The 24,543-nt window shown below is 42.5% G+C and overlaps 1 protein-coding gene across 1 annotated transcript in view; it reads right to left on the bottom strand.

Annotated features, from left to right (window-relative positions):
- LOC113047432 (integrin alpha-L-like) overlaps positions 1-24,543 on the bottom strand; it is a 48,689-nt gene that overhangs the window by 6,200 nt on the left and 17,946 nt on the right. Inside the window, exons 9-12 of the mRNA XM_026208793.1 lie at positions 24,423-24,543; positions 24,243-24,307; positions 756-885; positions 537-679 (exon numbers count right to left, since the gene is read on the bottom strand). Of these exons, the coding sequence (XP_026064578.1) occupies positions 537-679; positions 756-885; positions 24,243-24,307; positions 24,423-24,543 (459 nt within the window). The remainder of the gene's footprint in view (positions 1-536; positions 680-755; positions 886-24,242; positions 24,308-24,422) is intronic.

Below are 24,543 nucleotides of genomic sequence, written 5' to 3'. Positions count from 1 at the left end.
GTTATTAGATTGAGACAATGCCATGTCTCATTCTGCATATGCTACAACAGTATTGTTTCATAGAAACATAGTAAATATATAAGAATGCAGCACAGATCTGTCTCCTACTGAAAGTGTATGACCAGTAATGAAAAGGAGAATCAGACCATGACGATCACAGACTGCTGAGCTTCTGAAGTCTTGTATCAAGCAAGACTGGACAAAAATGTTGCTTGCAAAACTTTAACAATTAGTATTCTCAATTCCCCAAAACTTAAACATTGTAATTATAAGGAATGTTGATGTGGCTCAGTGTTAAACATGCCTCTGTCCAAGCTTTTTGGGAGTTTGTTGCAGCCATCAAAATAAAAATTTGTTTATATTTGCGGAATAGAAAAAAACTTTTTGGTTAATTTGGTGAAAAAGTAAATCTCATATGTGTGTGTGTGTGTGTGTGTGTGTGTGTTTGAAGCGTCTGCTATCAGTGGATAGGTTTGGGAGCCCCTGATCTCACCGGTGGAGAGAGATAATATTGTGTCTGAGGGATTTTCACTGACTTGTTCTCCGTTGATGTTGCTCGTCACTGTCCATGTGCTTTCATTCTTGGTGAAGAGGGTCACAAGACCCCTGTGTTCAGCCCGCGGTGCTCCAGAGAACAGAAGAGAGACGCCGTGTCTCATCCCCAGCACAGTAGAGAAACCTGAACACCATCAGCATCATTAAAACACACACACACTCTTCACATCACAAAAGGACAAATAAAAACTCCAACATACCCATGTATGAGTCTTTATTTAAAGCTGGACCGTGGATCTCTGTCTGTCTGAATTCAGATCCTGATCCCGTCACTTCATACAGAGCTCCACGCCACTCATTCAATCCGACCGAACCCATGATCACAGAGTCCTGAAACAAACACTGCAGTCTCAGTTTCAGTCACAGCAGATAAAGAACACCAACCATTTGCATTTTACACAGCCTACATTAAACAGACTTCTGAAAACAGCAGTTCTGATATGATTGGCTGTTTTAATACATTTCCAGGAGTCAGTGTGCACAGATTTATCTTGATTCAGCGGTTTTCACGCAGCACTTGTTTGAGGTTAGTGACAGCTCTTTGACTTTTTGGCTTGATTTTTAGCTCTTTGACTCTTTGGCTTGATTTTTAGCAGAAAATAAACCACATCAGCTATCGATTCATTTTTACAGCAGTATTGTGTTGGTGTGTTGGTTATTAGATTGTATTGTAAACAAAAAAAGTCCTTAAAAAGAAGCATATTATCTACATTAAAATTGCTGACCATTAAGACCCTGACAACGGCCGTCTTTGAACCTCTCTCACTGTAAGACACATGACAATCGATTATGAGCCAGGATTACGGAGATCGCCATAATTGTTTCACGATTCCAATCTTTCATCTGAAACGATCAAAACTCCTGCAGTGTGTCCCAGGCTTAAGGCAATGGGAAGTCTGTGACAGTTTTCCATATTTCATACAGTCTATTGGTTTTATGCTCTTGGCAGTCAACAATTCGCATCACGTTCAGCACAAGCCACGAGTGTCTCTCAACCAGCTCCGCTTTTAAAGCACTGACTAACAATTAACTACATTCAGTTTTTTGCAGTTCATTTAAGATCTATTCTTTAGCATTTTTTTTATTGTAGGAGACATTTATTTTATTTTTTTTTTACAGTTTTTATTACAGTAATTACAACATTCACATACAATTAGATGGTACCTTAATAGACATTCAATAGTTGTGTGTATTGGCTGAATGAAAAAATAAATAAAAATAAATTAAAAGAAAAACAAATATATCAAGGTCGCTTACAAATATTGGTAGCCACGGGTCGCGTTTTTTTGGGCTTGTTTCTAAAGTGTAGTTGCTTATTTTGGCCTTATAAGTTGTCAAGCAGATATTTTCTATATGTTATTTAAACATAGGAGTTTGTCTACCCTGTTCTCTCTGTCCCTTCCCTTTTCCCATACACACAGGAGACATCAGAATTTTTTCCCACCCACATCCTGCTTCCAATTGGCTCTGACCCAGATGGCAACGAGTCCTAGCCAATCAGAGACAGAGCAGGGCCATCTGTTTTTTTTTTTTTTCTGGTTAGGAAAACATTGTGAGTGAAGTTTTCCCGGAACCTAGGGGGGCTCCGTAGAAAAAGTCGCTGGTTTTGGGCTTGTTTTCACAGGCCTGGATGCTTATTTGTCTCGCGAGATCTGGCAACACTGATTCAGTTAGTTACAAGCCAATGTCAGCCAACACATTATTACAGCTGTTTGTGATTTAATCAACTATATTAATTATTAAATTAAATTAACTATATAGTTCTGTATTTATTACCCTGCCAGTAGTTTGGGTACCTGATCTGATCAGTTTTTTTCCAAAAAATAAAATAAAATAAAATAAATAAATAAATAAATAATAATAATAATATTAATAACCCTTGAGGACTCTCATTCCCAATGTGGGTATTTTTTTCCCTACCATTGCTTTTTTATTCCTTATATCTTTTGTTTCTCTTTTTATTCAATAATATTTTTACCTACTTACCTTAAAATATCTTAATCTCTATACTAGGTCTGCTCTTAGTGGGCAAATATAATCTATCCATTTTCCCCATATCTTGACAAATTTCTCAGACTGTAGCCGAAGATTCATTGTTAATCTCTCCATTGTGTAAATTTCGTTCACAGTTCCCGTGGAGAGACGTGGAGAGGCTCTAGTAGTTCAGCTGAGTCGAGGAGAGGCTCTGGTAGTTCCGCAGAGGCGTGGAGAGGTTCTGGTAGTTCCGCAGAGATGTAGGGAGGCTCTGGTAGTTCCACAGAGACGTGAAGAGACTCTGGTAATCCCATTTTGTTTCTACTGGATTCCAGAAGATCAATGCTGACTTGACTCTGCTCATGAAGACCATGGGTGGCCTGACTCTGCTCATTAAGATAATTAGTGACTTGCATTTGTTCATGAAGATCATTGGTGACTTGCCTTTGTCCATGAATTTCACCGGTGACTTGGCTTGACTCCGGAGTGTCAACGGTGACTAGCCCTGACTCTGGAAGGTCAACGGTGACTAGCCCTGACTCTGGAGGGTCAACGGTGACTAGCCCTGACTCTGGAGGGTCAACGGTGACTAGCCCTGACTCTGGAGGGTCAACTGTGACTAGCCCTGACTCTGGAGGGTCAACGGTGACTAGCCCTGACTCTGGAGGGTCAACGGTGACTAGCCCTGACTCTGGAGGGTCCACGAGCACCTGACTCGACTCTGGGGCGTCAACCGGAACCTGACTCCACTCTGGGGGGTCAACCGGAACCTGACTCGACTCTGGAGGGTCAACGGGAACCTGACTCGACTCTGGAGGGTCAACGAGAACCTGACTCGACTCTGGAGGGTCAACGAGAACCTGACTCGACTCTGGAGGGTCAACGAGAACCTGACTCAACTCTGGAGGGTCAACGAGAACCTGACTCGACTCTGAAGGGTCCGCGAGCACCTGACTTGACTCTGGAGGGTCTGCGAGCACCTGACTCAACTCTGGAGGGTCAACCGGAACCTGACTTGATTCTGGGGGGTCAACCGGAACCTGACTTGATTCTGGGGGGTCAACCGGAACCTGACTTGATTCTGGAGGGTCAACGAGAACCTGACTCGACTCTGGAGGGTCAACGAGAACCTGACTCGATTCTGGAGGGTCAACGAGAACCTGACTCGACTCTGGAGGGTCAACGAGAACCTGACTCGACTCTGGAGGGTCAACGAGAACCTGACTCGACTCTGGAGGGTCAACGAGAACCTGACTCGACTCTGGAGGGTCAACGAGAACCTGACTCAACTCTGGAGGGTCAACGAGAACCTGACTCGACTCTGGAGGGTAAATTGTGGCTGTCATCCTGTACAGAGGCGCTGGACAAGCAGCCATCTTGTGCCATGACTCTGGACCGGCGGCCATCTTGGGCAATGGCGTTGGGCCGGCAGCCATCTTGGGCAGTGGCGATGGGCCGGCGGCCATCTTGGGCAGTGGCGACGAGCACCTGACTTGACTCTAAAGGGTCCACAAGCACCTGACTTGACTCTGGAGGGTCAACGAGAACCTGACTCAACTCTGGAGGGTCAGCGGGAACCTGACTCGACTCTGGAGGGTCAACGGGAACCTGACTGTACTCTGGAAGGTCAACGGGAACCTGACTCGACTCTGGAGGGTCAATTGTGGCTGTCATCCTGTACAGAGGCGCTGGACAAGCAGCCATCTTGTGCCATGACTCTGGACCGGCGGCCATCTTGGGCAGTGGCGTTGGGCCAGCAGCTATCTCTGGGGGGTCCACAAGCACCTGACTCGACTCTGGGGGGGGGGGCAGTGGCGATGGGCCGGCGGCCATCTTGGGCAGTGGCGATGGGTTGGCGGCCATCTTGCGTCGTGACGGTGGGCTGGCGGCCATCTTGTGCTGTGGTCCTGGGCTAGCGGCAATATTGCATCGTGGCGTTAGGCTGGTGACCACCTTGTGCTGTGGCGCTGGGCTGGCGGCCATCTTGGGCAGTGGCGCTGGACTGACGACCACCTTGTGCTGTGGCGCTGGGCTGGCGGCCATCTTGGGCAGTGGCGCTGGGCTGACGACCACCTTGTGCAGTGGCGCTGGGCCGGCGGCCATCCCACCGGAAGAGACAGGAGTGGCTAAGGCATCCCTCGGAAGCCGATGCTGCAAGTAGCACACGAATTCCCAGAACCCAAATGTGTCCAACTGAGCCATTTCTTTCTGCGGAACTGGGTCATCCAGCCCGGTATTAAAATAGTCCTTTAGGGCCGCATCATTATAACCCATGCCCTCGGCCAGGGACCAGAACACCTGTGCCATGGCACCCACCTCATTGCCCTCTTGGCGGAAGGTAGTTAATTTTAAATATTTAGTTCTACGCTCCGCCATACTGGCTGGGGAACGGGAAACATCAAAAGACATACAGCTGGATCTTTAGTGATGGAGTCCTTCTATGACGATCGCGATCCAGTAAGACACAGGGAGAGAGATCCAAATGCAGGTATGTTTATTTTAGGGTAATCCAAATCATAGTGAAAACAAGCCAGGGTCATAACTGAATGCAGTCCAAAAAACTAACAAACAAGAAAGGAACATGAAGGGAACGGAACGGGAACTCAGAATATGAGGAATATCGGAGGACGAGAAGACAGGATCACAAAAGGAAAGGACTCCATACAGACAACAGGAAAGGACTGGTAAATATAGGGAGGCTTATGACAAATAAGTTAAAGCACCTGGTGCAATTAGCAGGAGTTCAATTACTGTGATGAAGGGACAAGACTAGTGGAATTCTAGTGCCTACGGTGAAGTGCCTAAGGGGAAGTGAGCCCACTAGTGGACACCCAGGGAAACAGAGACTAGACAGCGTGACAGTTGTAGGTTTATTGTATAGTCCCTGGAATGCTTTAATAATAGTGCTATGAAAGCCAAACTTTTCTAATATCTTATAAAGGTACAGCCATCTAACTGTATCAAATGCTTTTTCAGCATCTAATCATAGCAATAGTGCTATGAAAGCCAAACTTTTTCTAATACCCTATAAAGGTACAGCCATCTAACTGTATCAAACACTTTTTCAGCATCTAATCCCAAAGAATTTATCTTGTGATGTTGTATATGCCATAAGATTCGTATAAGTATATGTATAAGCAATGTTCGTCTGATGCAATCTTGTGTCGGTCTCTGACAAATAAACCCTGTTTGGTCTAATTGAATAAGGTTAGGCAATACAGTCTCCAGTCTTTTAGCCAAAATCGATGTGTATATTTTATAATCTATGTTTAAAACCGAAATTGGCCGATGGTTTTTACACAATTATCGTTATTGTAGCTTCCCTCCAGGATGGGGGAATCTCCCCCTTTTGGAGAGCCCAATGTTTAATTTGGAGAGCACATGTTTAATGTGGAGCTGAAAAATGTGTATAATCTTTTCCACTTGGATAAAAATTTCTCCAAATATCAATGATACCACTTTCTCTTAACATGATATTGACTTTCTTGCTTACCCGGTTTTGAAGTATAGGATTTTTCCCTGAATAGTCCAGTTTTGACAAATGAATATTCATATCTCCTCCACTTATAAGTTTGCCCTCAGATTTTGTAGATATCATATTAAATCATATTAAATAGATATCATATTTGTCATATTAAATATTTGCTGGAAAACTACTGGATTACTACCCAGAGGGGTGTAGATGTTAAGTATAGTTACTAAAAACCCATTTATCCTCCCTTTAATGAGGAAATATCTACCTTTATCTTTCTTTTCTGACAAATGCTCGTGAGATACTTGATCTGATATAAGAATCGCAACCCCCCGACTAGGTCCAGATTTATAAGAAGCTGAAAATAGATACTTAAACCCCCTTGTTTATGTTTTAAATGCCCAGTTTCGCTTAAATGGGTCTCTTGTATAAGGGCTATTTGAATCTTTTCTTTTCTTAGTTTTGAAAGTATTTTTGTCCGTTTTTGAGGGTTTAATACACCATCAACATAAGACATAATTCTCAGTCTCTGTTTATTGGTCTCCATCTCAAAATTGCACTTAAATCTTTTACTATATCCATTTTCTGTGTAATATTCTCTTGGCTGTAATGAACATCAGCCACTAAACAAAATATAACAAATAACAATGTGCTATAAACATTTTAGGATTCTGAATCCAAACATTTCAGACACTTATCCAAAGTGTATCCGGGTTTGCAAAGGAAGACAAAAATCAGTCCATACAATGAACTCATGATCTTCTGGCATTTTGCGTTCATGTCGATGAATTGACCTTCTTCCTCGGATTCACGTTTGAATTGTTGGAGTTTCTCTACTACCGACTGATCTGCTCGTCTCCTACGTTCTCTTCTGTTACTGCTTCTTCCTCTTCGATCGCTCGTAGACCACGTCATCTTCTGGATTTTCTCCATCAGCATCTCCGGCTGCTTGACCACGGCAACAGGTAATCCCCACTCAGCCATGTCTTGCATCGCTTCTATAGCGGAATTGTACATGCATACTCCATCCTGGTAGAAGACCCTCATTCCGGCAGGGAAGGGGGTTTGGAATCGTATCCCCTTTTCTTTTAAAATTTTCTTTACCCCCCCTGTACGCTCTTCATTTTTTCAACACTCCTGACACATAATCATGATAGACCGCAGTGCTGATCCAGAAGGTGGAAGAGGAGTAAGAGCTCTGTGGGCTCTTTCAATCTGTAGATTCATGTACATTGGGAAGTTTCAAATTTTCTGTTAGCAACTGTTCAATGAAGGACGTCATTGAAGAGTGTTTTTTCTCAGGGCCGCTGAAAATCATGCTATAAAGCCATTTAGAAATCATGCACGCTCAATCGGGATTTTATGACATTTCTATTAATCGCACAGCCCTAGAATGAACTGGCAATGAAGAGAAAATAACTCGGGGTGGCATCACTCAGCAAAACAGGAAAACAAGATCCGGGCAGAGCTCGGCAGCGGGTAGACAGTCAGCGGAGCAAGCAGTCAGGAGGAAACATGTTGACAGCCATTTATGCATGTTTGAATTTGTTGTTCTGTAGCATATGCAGCAAAAATATAAATTGGTGGTTCATTCTTAAACCAATCAGCTAGCTCGAATAGTGGAAGCATAGTTACAGTTTAATATTTATTTTTTTGTTATTATATATATATATATATATATATATATATATATATATATATATATATACAGTCTTGTTCAAAATAATAGCAGTACAATGTGACTAACCAGAATAATCAAGGTTTTTAGTATATTTTTTATTGCTACGTGGCAAACAAGTTACCAGTAGGTTCAGTAGATTCTCAGAAAACAAACAAGACCCAGCATTCATGATATGCATGCTCTTAAGGCTGTGCAATTGGGCAATTAGTTGAAAGGGGTGTGTTCAAAAAAATAGCAGTGTCTACCTTTGACTGTACAAACTCAAAACTATTTTGTACAAACATTTTTTTTTTTCTGGGATTTAGCAATCCTGTGAATCACTAAACTAATATTTAGTTGTATGACCACAGTTTTTTAAAACTGCTTGACATCTGTGTGGCATGGAGTCAACCAACTTGTGGCACCTCTCAGCTGTTATTCCACTCCATGATTCTTTAACAACATTCCACAATTCATTCACATTTCTTGGTTTTGCTTCAGAAACAGCATTTTTGATATCACCCCACAAGTTCTCAATTGGATTAAGGTCTGGAGATTGGGCTGGCCACTCCATAACATTAATTTTGTTGGTTTGGAACCAAGACTTTGCCCGTTTACTAGTGTGTTTTGGGTCATTGTCTTGTTGAAACAACCATTTCAAGGGCATGTCCTCTTCAGCATAGGGCAACATGACCTCTTCAAGTATTTTAACATATGCAAACTGATCCATGATCCCTGGTATGCGATAAATAGGCCCAACACCATAGTAGGAGAAACATGCCCATATCATGATGCTTGCACCTCCATGCTTCACTGTCTTCACTGTGTACTGTGGCTTGAATTCAGAGTTTGGGGGTCGTCTCACAAAATGTAATTATCAATGAAGATTCGGGAGGAGCGCGTCAGATACTTAGCCTAATCATCACAGGTGGACCACAATCAAGTAATCAATCCCACAGTATAAATATCGCTGACTTACCTCTATCCATTGACGGTTTATCAGCATGCTGGTTCGCTTCTTCAGTCACCTTATCACAGACCCAATTTTCGTACCAACGAAGAGCGCTAAACAGGGGATTTATAAGACCTGCTGCTTTTGCCGGACCCGAGATCATTTCTACCCAGCCAAACACGGCCGTCGAGCAGCATTAAGCGTCATCGCGACAGCTGCTATCCTCGCCAAGCCACACATCGTGGCCAATAGACCGTGCAACTCCAAGCTTGCCTTGCTCGATACACGATCGTGCCGCCCGAGACCGAGCTCTCGTCGAGCGCTGGATTGCAGCAGAAAGAATCCAACCACGGCTCAGTCTTTCACCACGGCGTTCCGGCCGAGTGGCAGTTTGAGGCCGCTTCCTCTAGCGGCGCAGACTAATACATTTCCAGGCGAAGACGCTAAAAAAAAAAAACATGTTCTTCTTTTTCTTCATTGGATCTTTACGGCAGTTTGCATTCAAAGTGTTGCATCTAAAAGCAGTTTTGCGGCTAAAGTTTTGTTAAACTACGTCTTGACGTAGTTCCGTCTTCTTCTAGTAGCGTTTTATGGCGGTTTTGGCAAACCAACGTAAAGGTGCATTACCGCCACCCGCTGATCCGGGGTGTTGATCCCGCATAGATTTGGACTACAGATACACCGTTCCGTCGGATGATGATGCCACTTTTTAACCACGAAGCCAAAGGCATTAGGTTAGATTATTGTAATGCCTCGTTCTCAGGCCTTCCAGCTAAATCGTTGAGCAAGCTTCAGTATTCTGCCGCACGCTTGTACTTCTCCTCGCGAACACATTACACCGGTTCTTTCACAATTACACGGGCTTCCCGTAAACGTGAGAATTGATTTTAAAATTTCTATCTTAACATACTAGGCACTTCATGGGACTGCACCTGAGTATCTTTGTGAACTCATCAGTCCTTATATTCCATCACGCTCTCTTCGCTCTCTCTTTCACTTCACCAGCCATAATTTGAGCTAAAGACCATGGAGGAAAGAGCCTTTTCATATAAAGCCCCTAAGCTATGGAATGTACTTCTTCTACACGTCAGATATGCACCTATGTTGGGCGATTTTAAAAAGTTAAGTCACATTTATCCAAGACTGTCTGTCTTTAATGAATTGTTGTATTGCTTTTGGCGTTTGTTTCTACAAATAAAATGTATTATTATTATTATTATTATTATTATTGTTACATTCGCCTTACCGCGCACGTTTAAACCTCGCCGAAATGATACAGACATAAGTTCTAAAAAAAAAAAAAAAAAAAAAAAAGTCTCTGGATAAAAGTGCCTGCTAAATGCTTAATTTAATTTAAAATTTTAATTTCCATGCAAGTCTCCTGGTAGGACCAAATCATTTAGGGACCTATTTTACCATTCACTGGCGTGATCACTCAAAATTAATCTAAAACGCATCTGCCCTCGTGTTTAGATGCAGGATAGCAAGCGTGAGTAAAATTACCATCGCCTTTTAAGGACCGTAATCTGAAAAAAACGGAAAGTAAATTTCTTTAGAAACCACTTGGAAGCGAATAGCACATAACTGCTGTTAACCCATTTGCTGCAAGCATCGCCAACGGCCCCAGTCTACGTTTCATTTTCACAGCACGTTAAACATCACTCTCTTACTTGATCTGGATAAACCGCGCATCAATTGAAGTCCAAAGACTTTGGCTTTTATATTTGACCAATATTTCGCTAAAACATAATTCCAGTGATTAATTTTCCATCATGTCAGGAAAACTATTCCTATTCCTGAACGGTAAACGTCAAAGTGTTAGCTCGTGGACAAATGTTGATCATGGATCTAGTCAGAAAGAATCATGAACAGAAACATCTTTATTTTGGGTATATAATTTCTGCCTCCATGCCAAAAATGGGGGGTGTCTGGTAAGGGGTTAACGTTACTGCTATAATCATGTCTTTCGGTACAACGCCTTACAAGACTAAAAAACATGCTCAATCGTTTCCAAAGGCCTCTGTTTCCACAGTCCATAATACAACGTGAAAACAGCGTTCCAAACGTATCCGCTCGGGAGTCCGTCTAAAGAGCCCGGAGGCCAAATGAGAGGAAAGATGCTTTTCCAACAGGAACATAATAAGGTAGACAAGGCCTGAGGAATCGTCAAATCAGGCAACAAATTGCTAAGCTGGTAACACAGTAGGCTACCCATCCATTTTTAGCTTGCCCCATCAAATATTACTAACACTTTTTACTCTTCCCACAGCCAACATCTACAGCAGCCGAAGCAAGTAGCCTTTTATGTACCTCCTCACTGCCGCAGCGGTGTCTGCTCCCGCAGGAGCCTTTCCTGTACCTCCCCACCGCCACTGCAGTGTCTGCTCCCGCAGGAGCCTTTCCTTTATCTCCCCACTGCCGCTGCAGTGTCTGCTCCCGCAGGAGCCTTTCCTGTATCTCCCCACTGCCGCTGCAGTGTCTGCTCCCGCAGGAGCCTTTCCCGTTCTCCCCACTGCCGCTGCAGTGTCTGCTCCCGCAGGAGCCTTTCCTTTATCTCCCCACTGCCGCTGCAGTGTCTGCTCCCCCAGGAGCCTTCCTGTATCTCCCCACTGCCGCAACAGTATCTGCTCCCGCAGGAGCCTTTCCCGTTCTCCCCACTGCCACAGCAGTGTCTGCTCCCGCAGGAGCCTTTCCTATACCCCCTCACTGCCGCGCAGTGTCTGCTCCCGCAGGAGCCTTCCTACACCTCCTCACTGCCGCGCAGTGTCCGCTCCCGCAGGAGCCTTTCCTATACCTCCTCACTGCCGTGCAGATTCTGCTCCCGCAGGAGCCTTCCTACACCTCCTCACTGCCGCGCAGTGTCTGCTTCCGCAGGAGCCTTTCCTATACCTCCACACTGCCGTAGCAGTGTCTGCTCCCGCAGGAGCCTTTCCCGTTCTCCCCACTGCCGTAGCAGCGTCTGCTCCCGCAGGAGCCTTTCCTACACCTAAATATATATTAAAAAAAAAAAAAAAAAAAAAAAAAAAAACCACACATCACCTCCGCCTAAAGGCATGCCATGCATCCGAGGTTGCGGTGATAGCATCATGTATCGACAATAGCCAAGACGATATTAGGCCCATTTTCCAACCAACGTTTTTTTATAATAATCATTAGGTGGCCTACCTTAAATCGGCTATCAAACCGCTCCGTTATCCCATCTCAGCACTGCATTTCCCGCTCGCCCGTGCTCTCAAAGGATGATGTGAGCCCGTAGGTTTAAAAAAAAAAAAAAAAAAAAAATTCACTGGACAAGCGAGATGACCGTAGTGCCGACTACATGAACTAGCAGTATTTAAATACAGTATTTATACTTAATACCAGCGTCTCAGTACGTCCGAAAGTATATTTTTTGATTATTGGTGATTCCATAGGCTCTTTTCGTGCACCTGCATGGTCAAAATGGTAAATAGTAAGCTCAGACAGTATAAAGAATCTTTCTCTTACTCCACCCATGCACGATTACATCGTCGATATGTACCATCGATCTCACGTGCTGACAATGACCACATCGCCGATACATGGCACCTATTTGGGGTACACTGGCACAGGAAATCCAATTTATTTTTGCAAGCTTAATTTCAGATACTATGACTGCACCAAGATTTTTTCTGACTCATTATCGGAAGCAGCTCATTGGATTTGCTAAACAATTATTCAAGTAAGCCTCACAGCGTCTACCCTCGTAGACAAATAAATCATCTTTAGTATCGAACTCCCTGCCAGGCCCTGCAAGAGGGCTCCCGGTTGAACCAACCTTTGCCTTCTCCATTCAACTATCAGCAAAGCTTTCTCGTTTGACATCGCAAGTATTAAAATCCTGCCAGATGCTTTCCCACTTAAACAATCTTGGACTTTCCATCCGACCACCAGCGAAGCTTACCCAATTAAAATAGGCCGATTAACCAAAAAAAAAAAAACGACATTTACCTATCGAACACCAATGAGTACATTGCAGCCCAAACAAATTTTCCCTCCGATGGCAAGATGTACCCATCCAATACCGCAAGTTACGTTTCGCCAAACACTAACGGGCTCTTCGCAGATAAAACAATCTAAATTTTCCCTCCGATGGCTGGAGAGACTACCCATCTGGTGTCGCAAATTTTAATAAATATAATAAATAAAAATAAATATAGAAAATAAATAAATTAATAAATAAAAAGACACCGGATGCTGGCCATAGCCTCCCGACCAGATAACCTTACCTTTTTCAATCCTATGGCCGGCAAGGCTTCTCTCTTCGATGCCAAGAGCTTGAGCTCCCATCGGATGCTGACGAGAGCCTCCCGGCCAGACAACCTCACCTTTTCCATTCTGCGGCCAGGAAGGCTTACCCGTTCGTTGCCAGGAGCTCACACTCCCTTCGGACGTAGGTGAAAGCCCCCGGCTACCTGCTTTGCCATTCTGTCTTACGTACGGAGAGGTTTACCCATCCAATGCACGGAGTCAGGGCTCCCATTGAATGTAGGTGAGAGCTTCCCGGCTAGACAACCTTACCTTTTCCGTCCTTTGGCCAGCGAGGCTTAACCGTTCTATCCGGGAGCTAAGCTCCTGTCGGACGTAGGTAAGAGCCTCCCGGCCGGACAACCTTTTCCGTCTTTCAGCCAGAGAGGTTTACCCGTTCGATTCCTGGAGCTAAGCTCCTATCGGACGTCGGTCCGAGCCTCCCGGCTAGACAACCTGACCTTTTCCACCCTCGGCCAGTGAGGCTTACCCGTCCGATGCGAGTGCTCCCATCGGACGCTGGCGACAGCCTCCTGGCCAGCCAACCACGACCTTACCGCGTGGTTTAGGTTACAAACCTACAAGCAAGCTGTTCAAATGCTGCAAGTACCAAACACACAATAAACTCTCCTTCCTTCCTATGGTCGCCAAGGCTAACCCTGGCCACCTATCGTTACCTTTTCTGTCCGCCATCCGGAGAGGCTTACCCGTTCGATGCGTGTGCTCCCTTCGGACGCCGGCGAGAGCCTCCCGGTTAGACAACCTTACCTTTTCCTTTTCTATGGTCAGCGAGGCTTACCCGTTCGATGTGTGTGCTCCCTTCGGACGCTGGCGAGAGCCTCCTGGACAGACTTGCTTTACGTTTCCACTCTACGGTCGGCGAGGCTTACCCGTTCGATGTGTGTGCTCCCTTCGGACGTCGGTAACAGTCTCTCGGCCACGCAACTTACCTTTCCATTTGACGGTAGGCGAGGCTTAACCGTCCGACGCTACGAGTCTCGTCCTCTCGCCAAATCCTGCAAAAAAAAAAAAAAACGAGGCTTACCCGTTCGATGTTCTGAGTTAGAGGCCCCATCGGATGCTGCGAGAGTCCTCCCAGTCGGGTTTTCCTTTCCAACCCTCCCCGTCCGCCGAGGCTTACCCGTCTGTCGCGTGTGCTCCCTTCAGACGTCTGGCGAGAGTCTCCCGGACGGGCCTATGCTTGCCAGCCGCAAGCGAGTCTCATCCATCCGATGCCGTGAGTCGGGATCTCCCTTCGGATGTTGCCAGAGTCCTCCTTGTCGGCTAGCCCAAAAGCTTTTTATCTGCCAAACCGAGAGGACCCAGACGTCCGTCATCCTGAGTCTCAATCTCCTGTCGGAGGCTTCATGGGCCCTCTCGGTCAGCGTTAGGCCCTTCACCCACTGAATAGCAGGGGCTATCAGCCAGTAGGGCCCGTACGCCGACACCGTGACCTATTCCGGTCGAGGCAACTCGGGTCCTCCCGGTCGGGCACCACAACCACGCTGCTCCTCCTCATCGGCCGGTAGGGCTCACCGTTCCAACGCCAAAAAGCTCCAGTTGAGCATCGGCCCGAGCCCTACCGACCGGGCGCCAACAACCACGTAGTTCACTAGCTGCAGCCGGTAGGGCCTACTCTCCCAACTCCCATCTCGCTCCCTCCGGAGTACGTAGGCCCTTCCAGCCTGCCAACGAGATGACTTCTCAGAAACCAAATCAGCCCCCGCCAGTACTCTGCTTTTATGGGGGGACAATCTTTAAACTGGCGGCTGTCCTCTTGTACATTTGCCTTTTTGGGGGGTACTCTAGTTTCGGGCAATTCCCGAGCTCGGAGCCCTTCCCCGGACAGCACGCCAAATACGCATACCATACCTCAGCTAATTATATGTAAGCGTGAACTAGTGAACTGCCTGTGGCCCTTGGACCCAAAAAGAACAATTTTACTCTCATCAGTCCACAAAATGTTCCTCCATTTCTCTTTAGGCCAGTTGATGTGTTCTTTGGCAAATTGTAACCTCTTCTGCACATGCCTTTTTTTTAACAGAGGGACTTTGCGGGGGATTCTTGAAAATAGATTAGCTTCACACAGATGTCTTCTAACTGTCACAGTACTTACAGGTAACTCCAGACTGTCTTTGATCATCCTGGAGGTGATCATTGGCTGAGCCTTTGCCATTCTGGTTATTCTTCTATCCATTTTGATGGTTGTCTTCCGTTTTCTTCCACGTCTCTCTGGTTTTGCTCTCCATTTTAAGGCATTGGAGATCATTTTAGCTGAACAGCCTATCATTTTTTGCACCTCTTTATAGGTTTTCCCCTCTCTAATCAACTTTTTAATCAAAGTACACTGTTCTTCTGAACAATGTCTTGAACGACCCATTTTCCTCAGCTTTCAAATGCATGTTCAACAAGTGTTGGCTTCATCCTTAAATAGGGGCCACCTGATTCACACCTGTTTCTTCACAAAATTGATGACCTCAGTGATTGAATGCCACACTGCTATTTTTTTGAACACACCCCTTTCAACTAATTCGACTAATTGCCCAATTGCACAGCCTTAAGAGCGTGCATATCATGAATGCTGGTTCTCATTTGTTTTCTGAGAATCTACTGAACCTACTGGTAACTTGTTTGCCACGTAGCAATAAAAAAAATACGAAAAACCTTGATTATTCTGGTTAGTTACATTGTACTGCTATTATTTTGAAGAATACTGTGTATATATATATATATATATATATATATATATATATATATATATATATATATATATATATATATATATATATATATATGAAATGATGTTATTATGTTATGACTTAGACATTTTTACTTCTATTAACACCACGGACCCTGGGTGCATCCACAGCGGAGGACGCGAGCCGGGTCCTGGGCGACGACTTCTCCCCCTCCTGCCTTCGAGATCTCCATCCGGAACCGCTTCGCTCCCCTCCGCGAGACAGGACGCGACGCTGTGATCATCGGTGACTCCATCGTCCGACACGTAAGTGCTACGTTAGCCGAAGGTAAAGTGCACACTCATTGTTTGCCTGGTGCTCGTGTTCTCGATGTTTCTGCGCAGATACCCGCGATCCTGAAGGCCGACGAGAGCCCCAGAGCGGTCGTGCTTCACTCCGGGGTTAATGACACCACGCTGCGGCAGACGGAGACGCTGAAGAGGGACTTCAGCAGCCTGATCGAGACGGTTCGCAGCACGACGCCCGCGGTGACGATCGTCGTGTCAGGACCACTGCCCACGTATCGACGAGGACACGAAAGGTTCAGTAGACTTTTTGCTTTAAATTAATGGTTGTTGTCATGGTGTAAAGAACAGAAACTGCTATTTGTTAATAACTGGAATCTTTTCTGGGAGCGTCCTAGGCTGTTTCGCGCTGATGGATTACACCCCAGCAGAGTCGGAGCGGAGCTGCTCTCTGACAACATCTCCAGGACACTTCGCTCCATGTGACTAGTAAGACAATTCTCAGATAACTATTATGATGAGTTTTGTTCCACCCGCTTAAATGATAAAAGTACTTGCACTGTAAAAACTATTAAGACTGTGTCTGTTCCCCGAATAGTGAGGTCAAAATATAAATATAATGTAGGATCTAGAAGAATTAAATTTTAATTAAACCAGAAAAATTTAAAGTAAATGAACAAAAACAATTTTTAAAGTTTGGGCTCATAAATATTAGATCACTCACACCAAAAGCAGTTATTGTAAATGAAATTATCACAGATAATAGTTTTGATGTACTCTGCTTGACTGAACCCTGGCTAAAACCAAATGATTATTTTGGTCTAAATGAGTCTACTCCACCAAACTACTGCTATAAACATGAGCCCCGTCAGACTGGTCGTGGCGGGGGTGTTGCAACAATATATAGTGATATTCTCAATGTTACCCAGAAAACAGGATACAGGTTTAACTCTTTTGAAATACTTCTGCTAAATGTTACTCTGTCAGACATCCAAAAGAAATCTAATGTATCTCTTGCTCTGGCTACTGTGTATAGACCACCAGGGCCGTATACAGAATTCCTAAAAGAATTTGCAGATTTCCTCTCAGACCTTCTAGTTACAGTTGATAAGGCGCTAATCATGGGAGATTTTAATATTCACGTTGATAATGCAAATGATACATTAGGACTTGCTTTTACTGACCTAATAAACTCCTTTGGAGTCAAGCAAAATGTCACCGGGCCCACTCATCGTTTTAATCATACACTAGATTTAATTATATCGCATGGAATCGATCTTACTGCTATAGATATTGTACCTCAAAGTGATGATATTACAGACCATTTCCTTGTATCGTGCATGCTGCGTATAACTGATATTAACTATATGTCTCAGCGTCACCGTCTGGGCAGAACTATTGTTCCAGCCACCAAAGAAAGATTCGCAAATAACCTGCCTGATCTATCTCAACTGCTATTTGTACCCAAAAATACACATGAATTAGACGAAATTACTGACAACATGGGCACTATTTTCTCTAATACATTAGAAGCTGTTGCCCCGATCAAATTGAAAAAGGTTAGAGAAAAACGTACAGTACCATGGTATAACAGTAATACTCACTCTCTCAAGAAAGTAACTCATAGTCTTGAACGCAAATGGAGAAAAACTAACTTAAGAAGTTTTTAGAATTGCATGGAAAAACAGTATGTCCAGCTATAGACAGGCTCTAAAAACTGCTAGGGCAGAGCATATACACAAACTCATTGAAAATAACCAAAACAATCCAAGGTTTTTATTTAGCACAGTGGCTAAGTTAACAAATTACCAGACGCCACCTGATTCAAATATTCCACCAACATTAAATAGTAATGACTTTATGAATTTTTTCACTGATAAAATAGATAACATTAGAAATACAATAGCGAATGTAGATTCTACAGCATCTAACACTTCAGTTTCATCCATCGCACCCAAAGATAAACTGCAGTGCTTTACAACCATAGGACAGGAAGAGCTAAATAAACTTATCACTGTATCTAAACCAACAACATGTTTATTAGATCCTGTACCCACTAAATTACTGAAAGAGCTGTTACCTGTAGCCGAAGAACCGCTTCTCAATATTTCAGTCAGGTTTTAGGCCCCACCATAGCACAGAAACTGCACTTGTTAAAATTACAAATGACCTGCTCCTTGCGTCAGATCAAGGCTGCATCTCATTTCTAGTCTTACTTGATCTTAGTGCTGCGTTCGACACCATAGATCATGACATACTCATAGATTGATTACAAAACTATACAGGTATTCAAGGGCAGGCTCTAAGATGGTTTAGATCCTACCTGTCCGATCGCTACCATTTTGTTTACTTAAATGGGGAGTCATTTCATTTATCATCAGTAAAATATGGAGTGCCACAAGGATCCGTCCTAGGTCCCCTTCTATTTTCAATATACATGTTGCCCCTTGGTAATATTATTAGAAAATATGGAATTAGCTTCCACTGTTATGCTGATGATACTCAGCTATATATCTCAACGAGACCAGATGAAACTTCCCAATTATCTAAGCTAACAGAGTGTGTTAAAAATGTAAAAGATTGGATGACAAATAATTTTCTCCAATTAAATTCGCATAAGACAGAGATACTAATTATTGGACCAAAAAACACTACACAGAATCTTGTAGATTACAATCTGCAACTAGACGGATGTACTGTTACTTCCTCTACAGTCAGAAATCTGGGTGTCATATTAGACAGCAATTTGTCTTTTGAAAATCATATTTCCAATGTTACAAAAGCTGCATTCTTCCATCTTAGAAACATTGCCAAGCTACGAAACATGTTATCTGTTTCTGATGCAGAAAAGCTAGTTCATGCATTCATGACCTCTAGACTGGACTATTGTAATGCACTTCTAGGTGGTTGTCTTGCTTCGTCAATAAACAAGCTACAGGTAGTCCAAAATGCAGCAGCTAGAGTCCTTACCAGGTCAAGAAAATATGATCATATTACCCCAATTTTACAGTCTCTGCACTGGCTACCTATTATGTTCCGTATCAGTTACAAATTATCATTACTTACCTATAAGGCCCTAAATGGTTTAGCTCCTGCATACCTAACTAGCCTTCTACCACGCTACAACCCATCACGCACCCTAAGGTCACAAAACGCTGGACTTTTGGTAGTTCCTAGGATAGCAAAGTCCACTAAAGGAGGTAGAGCTTTCTCACATTTGGCTCCCAAACTCTGGAATAGCCTTCCTGATAATGTTCGGGGTTCAGACACACTCTCTCTGTTTAAATCTAGATTAAAAACACATCTCTTTCGCCAAGCATTCGAATAATGTATCTTTTAAATTGTGAGTGTAGTTGCATCTGATCAAAGGTGCATTTTTATTCATTAGCTTGGGTTAAACTAATTTTACTTTGTTGGATCAGCAGCTATGCTAATGATGTCTCTATTTTGTTTCTCTGTTTTGCCACGGGATGTAACTAGGATTTACACAAGCTCCAGTCTGGATCCAGAACATCTGAGAAGAGATGATGCTGACCCTCAGAGGACCTCAGATGATGCCAACCCTGAATCAACAAACAGAACTAACAATTATTGCTAAATGTGTGACTGCATCATATAATAACTTAATAATATTGATAGTTCATCGTCTAGCTGACTACGTCTTGTATTATTATTATTATTTTTTTTTGTTTCTAAAATCCTGTCAAATGTGCACAAACTACTAGCTAATACTAAATATTGTAGAAACATAATTTTCTGTAAAGTTGCTTTGTAACGATTTGTTTTGTAAAAAAGCGCTATACAAATAAACTTGAATTGAATTAACAATATTATTATTTATTTTACCGTATTTTTCAGACTATAAGTCGCACCTGAGTATAAGTCGCATCAGTCAAAAATACGTCATGAGGAAAAAAACATATTTAAGTCGCACTGGACTATAAGTCGCATTTATTTAGAACCAAGAACCAAGAGAAAACATTACCATCTACAGCCGCGAGAGAGCACGGAGCAGTATAGAGCGCCCTCTCGCGCCTGTAGACGGTAATGTTTTCTCTTGGTTCATGTGAAATTAATTTTGATAAACAAGTCGCACCTGACTATAAGTCGCTGGACCAGCAAAACTATGAAAAAAAGTCTGACTTATAGTCTGGAAAATACGGTAATAGTAATCCGCGGCCCACAGGTTGAAAAACACTGGTTTAAGGGTTAGTTTCTTCTACACATTTGTTAATCAGCTATCGTTTCCCACTGATTTGGAGATATATCCAGCTGCAGACCCGCAACACCAGCCGTTTCAGAACCACAGCCACAGAACCAGCAGTGAGGGGTGGAGTTATTGACATCAGGAGAGCACGCCGAGTACTCTGTAATGTTTTTGCTATCATATGTTTAATAATTACCGTATGTAGCACCCTCTTCCTCCTCAGGGTGGCTTACCTGGGCACTTAGGATGGGCACTTGGGTTCAATATGGGATAGTCGATTAAATAAACTCGGGTCCCTCTCCTAAATCACTGATTAGAAAGTAAAGAGGTTAACTATTAAAATGCCCTTATAGGTCAAATTTAAATCAACCCAATGAAACCACTTAAACCCTTTACTCTGGTTATATAGATACTTTCCTTAACCCATAATGACTTCACTGCAAACAATCAAATTAACACTATGGTAGTTTTTTTTTTTATAAATCTAAAAGAAACAGGTAAAAATCAAAAGCAATATGTATAGAAGTCACAGCAATTAAATGGGCTATAGTCAGATTGCCCTTTTTACACTACACCTTGTAACAGTTATTCCAAATGCACAGGTAAGGCAATTTAAACTTGATCCCAAGTTCAATGGAAAAACATTATCAAACTGTTCCTTAGATATTGCAATGCAACATAAATATATTAACTCACGTGGGCCCACTCGCACACATACATACAATCACTCTCATCACCATTGGGAGGCCTGTACCATTGCTGGTGATCGTTGTGGCCATGAAATAAACAGACAACTGGCCCCTTCACTCTGAAGAGCCAAACAAAAGGTGAACTGAAATGGAGTTAATGGGTATTAACTAAAGTTTGGGACAGAAGCACACCTCAAACAATCACCTGACTTCTAAGAACCTCCATATATACCGGGCCACGTCACACAGCACTGCTAGTCTCATTCTCTCGAAGGTCAGATGTACTCGCCTGGTCTGAACGGCGCTCTATTCGATCCAATGTCACTGGCGACACTCGACGATCACCTCTCATCATTCCGATCACAATCTCTTTCAGAGCGGTCGCGTTCGATCGCGCACATTCTGGGCCACGAGCGTCCAATCACAGGTTCATCTCAGGCTGATTCTGAGCCATTCCCCGGTCTCCTCACTCTCCGTCAGTGAGATCTGTGGCCCAAGTTCGCCATCATTTACGTGGTAGACGCAGAAACTGAATTCTCGCTGAATTAAAAGAATAATCGGGTTGCGGTCGTTCGAGTCGTTTGAAATAAAGATGCCAATTATACCTTTGTAATTTATATAGTACTAGACACAATTTTGAAATACATAGGCCTACACTTTAGATTTGACACATTTAAAAGGTATGCAGTATTATTTATATTATATGAATTGTGTGTTATATTATTCAAAATAAAATTGTGGTTTACTTTGCATCGGAGCATTAAAAGTGGTAGCCTATTTTAGTGAGCTAGGCTACATGGATTAATATGCAAAATTTATTTTTCTTTTTTTGCGGTCCGAGTTGCGGTTAGTTGAAAAATTCGGTCGGGTGCGAGTTATTTATACATTGACCCGTGCATCACTGGTAACTAATAACAAAAATGCATGTTGGTTTATTAAAGGAATTTTAAGATATAAATTAAAATATAGGCCTAATATATGAAAATATTGACATTTTGCATATTAATCCATGTAGCCTAGCTCACTAAAATAACACTTTTAATGCTCCGATGCAAATTAAACCACAATTTCTTTTGAATAATATAACACATAATTAATATAATATAAATAATACTGCATACCTTTTAAATGTGTCAAATCTTAAATATGGTTTAATACTATGTAGCTTAGAGAAAATATAAGCTCAGGCTCAGGAACAGGCTTGACATTTATCCTGCTTGAATTTGTTCTAATAAATGCACATAACTTCATAAGTACCAAACTTTCATCTGTGAATATTAAATATTTTAACTATAGTGTTTTTCTTTCATTTTCCCAGACTGCAGCTGTCAAATGTAACACATAGATGAGGCAAAACGGACTTCTATTTGCGAAATTGTGCTTTTTAGCCCTCTGACTTGAATGCTCTGTTTGAAGGGGCATGTTTGCTGTGAGACTGTGAACCCCTCTCAAATACATTTGCTAGTTTTTTTTTTTTTTTTTACTATTACAACTGTTGAGATTAACGAATTGTGGAAGTGTTGATTATAGCATTTTTTTTAATCTTTTCCCATCACATGAAAGGCTGCCATGATGAGCATTGAATAGACAGAGTCTGTTTATCGAGTGAATGCAGTGATCTTGTCATTGCAACATGTTTTCTCTCACAAAATGCTTTCACCACAACTAACAGCAAACACAATATCGACATGAATACAGTAAGAGCTTCGCTGTACAACATAACAGCATCATTGATTATAACGGCAGTTTGGGCAAGTGTGCAAATATACTCTCGATGTGTGTTTGACAGCTCTGAACAATATAAAGGGAGCTTCTTTAAATCGCTCTCTGTAGTTAAATCACAATTTAAATAAAATTTGTTTCATGCTACTAAGAGAAACAACATGAAGTTGATTGTTTAGTCACTGGCTTGATATATATATAAGAATACTATGTAGGAAAGTAAAGAAAGCAATTTAAATTGTCAGTTAATTATACATACCAGTTACATTCTCCCCCCTGATCTAGACACATTTTGACTATTTCAGGGATAGTATACACCAACTTATTTCCAGAACATTGTGCAACAAAAAAATGTTTCCCACTCTTCATGATCAAAGGTAGGTTGTTCAGGCCTACTGCAGTCACCTGCAAAAGGTGCCTTAAACACCATTCAACTCAGATCTGGAACAACAACAAACTGTAATACATTGACTCATGTGTGCTGTATTCTAGAACTCAAAATGACAAAAACAAATGTTTAATACAATACATTCTCATCTCAATAAGTATCTCACAACCCCATCAACTGGTTTCAGGAGTTTTGATATATTGAGTCATGTTCTCCATCAATCTGTTGACTGGTTTCACAGTCCTACCTACTCTGGTCCAAACTCTCATATCTCCTGAACCAGGAGGTGGTTCAACAGCTTCAACAGGTGAAACACAATGGTCACTATGGCAAACTGCCTCAGAAACAGAACTGCGAGAATCACAACTCCGTCCTTCATCTGGACTGCTTACACTGCTTTTCTCCTTGGTACAATCATTCCTTGAACCAAATTGCTCCAGTCCGGTTGACTCAGGGACTCTGTTCAATGATTCAACACTTTCGGATCTGCAGGACAACCTCTGCTGAAGGTCGTCAGTAACTGCAGTCTTTTCTACCCAACTGACGACATGCTCAGACAAAGAACACAAATCAGATGCAGGACCAACAACATCCATTGACACACTTTTACTGCTATCCACCACTATCCTCAGATGATTCAGGTTCTTCAAACTCAAGTGGAAGGAAATTTGCTTGTAACAGCAAGTTGCGGTGAACAGTTTTATCCTGATCTGTTTTGGTGCTATGTATGTGGTAAATGTGACACAGTGGGTTCAGCGCAACTACCCTAAGCGTGGACTCCCACCTGTCTGCCAGTTTTCTCTTCCCACGTTCACCTTTGTTGACCAGCAGAAATTGGTCACCCAACTCAATGTTATCACCTTTCGTCTTTTAAATGTACAACTCGGTCTGATGTTGCTGAGCTGACTAGCATCAATGTTCTTCTGAGCAACCATAAGTGCCTCTTTTATATCATCTTTTAATATCTCAACTGATTTGAATCCTCACATATTTGTACTGATTTTCAACTGGCTCACGGTTCATGGTTTTAACTCAACAAAAACCACTTTCTGAGCATTTTCAAAACTGTGGAGAGAATTGCTGCTGAAACTGGCGTTTCACGACTGCAAATGGCAAATTCATGTTTAGAGTTCTCGGAATAATGGTTAATGATCACAAATAAATTTCAATTGTTTTTGATTGTTTTCTTTAAAAAAAAAAAATACAAATTTATTGATATTATCACTAGCTTTTAATCAACTCACAAACCCCCTGCATTTCCCTCAAGAACCGCCAGAGGCTCGCAAACTATAGCTCTGGAGATCTTGAATCAAAAAAAATAAATAAATAAAATAAAATAGTTAAAATGTACTTTATATCATTCATATCTCTCACCTCCTGGTAGACGACACTGAATCCACTCTGTGATAAATCTCTCTGTCTACTTCTTCTGTGAGCTTCTATCAACCCCAAAACACAAAATAACAAATCTTACAATCATCTGTGGATTCTTCATTAGCTGCTTCAATTTAAAACTTTTATTTACTGTCCATTTTCTGTACATGTACATCTTACCTTCAATATTGTAGATCTTTTCTTGCAGGTTGTCAAGAAGTCCGTTTTGAATGAATAATGTGTTGTTCTGTTTTGGTTCTGACGCCATCTGAGAGAGTTCAGTTAAATCAAAATTTCCCAC

Source organism: Carassius auratus, chromosome 28 (assembly GCF_003368295.1).
Source record: "Carassius auratus strain Wakin chromosome 28, ASM336829v1, whole genome shotgun sequence".
NCBI lineage: Eukaryota > Metazoa > Chordata > Actinopteri > Cypriniformes > Cyprinidae > Carassius > Carassius auratus.
The sequence above is the reverse complement of the archived record's forward strand: the minus strand, read 5'-3'. Positions and strand labels throughout refer to the sequence as shown.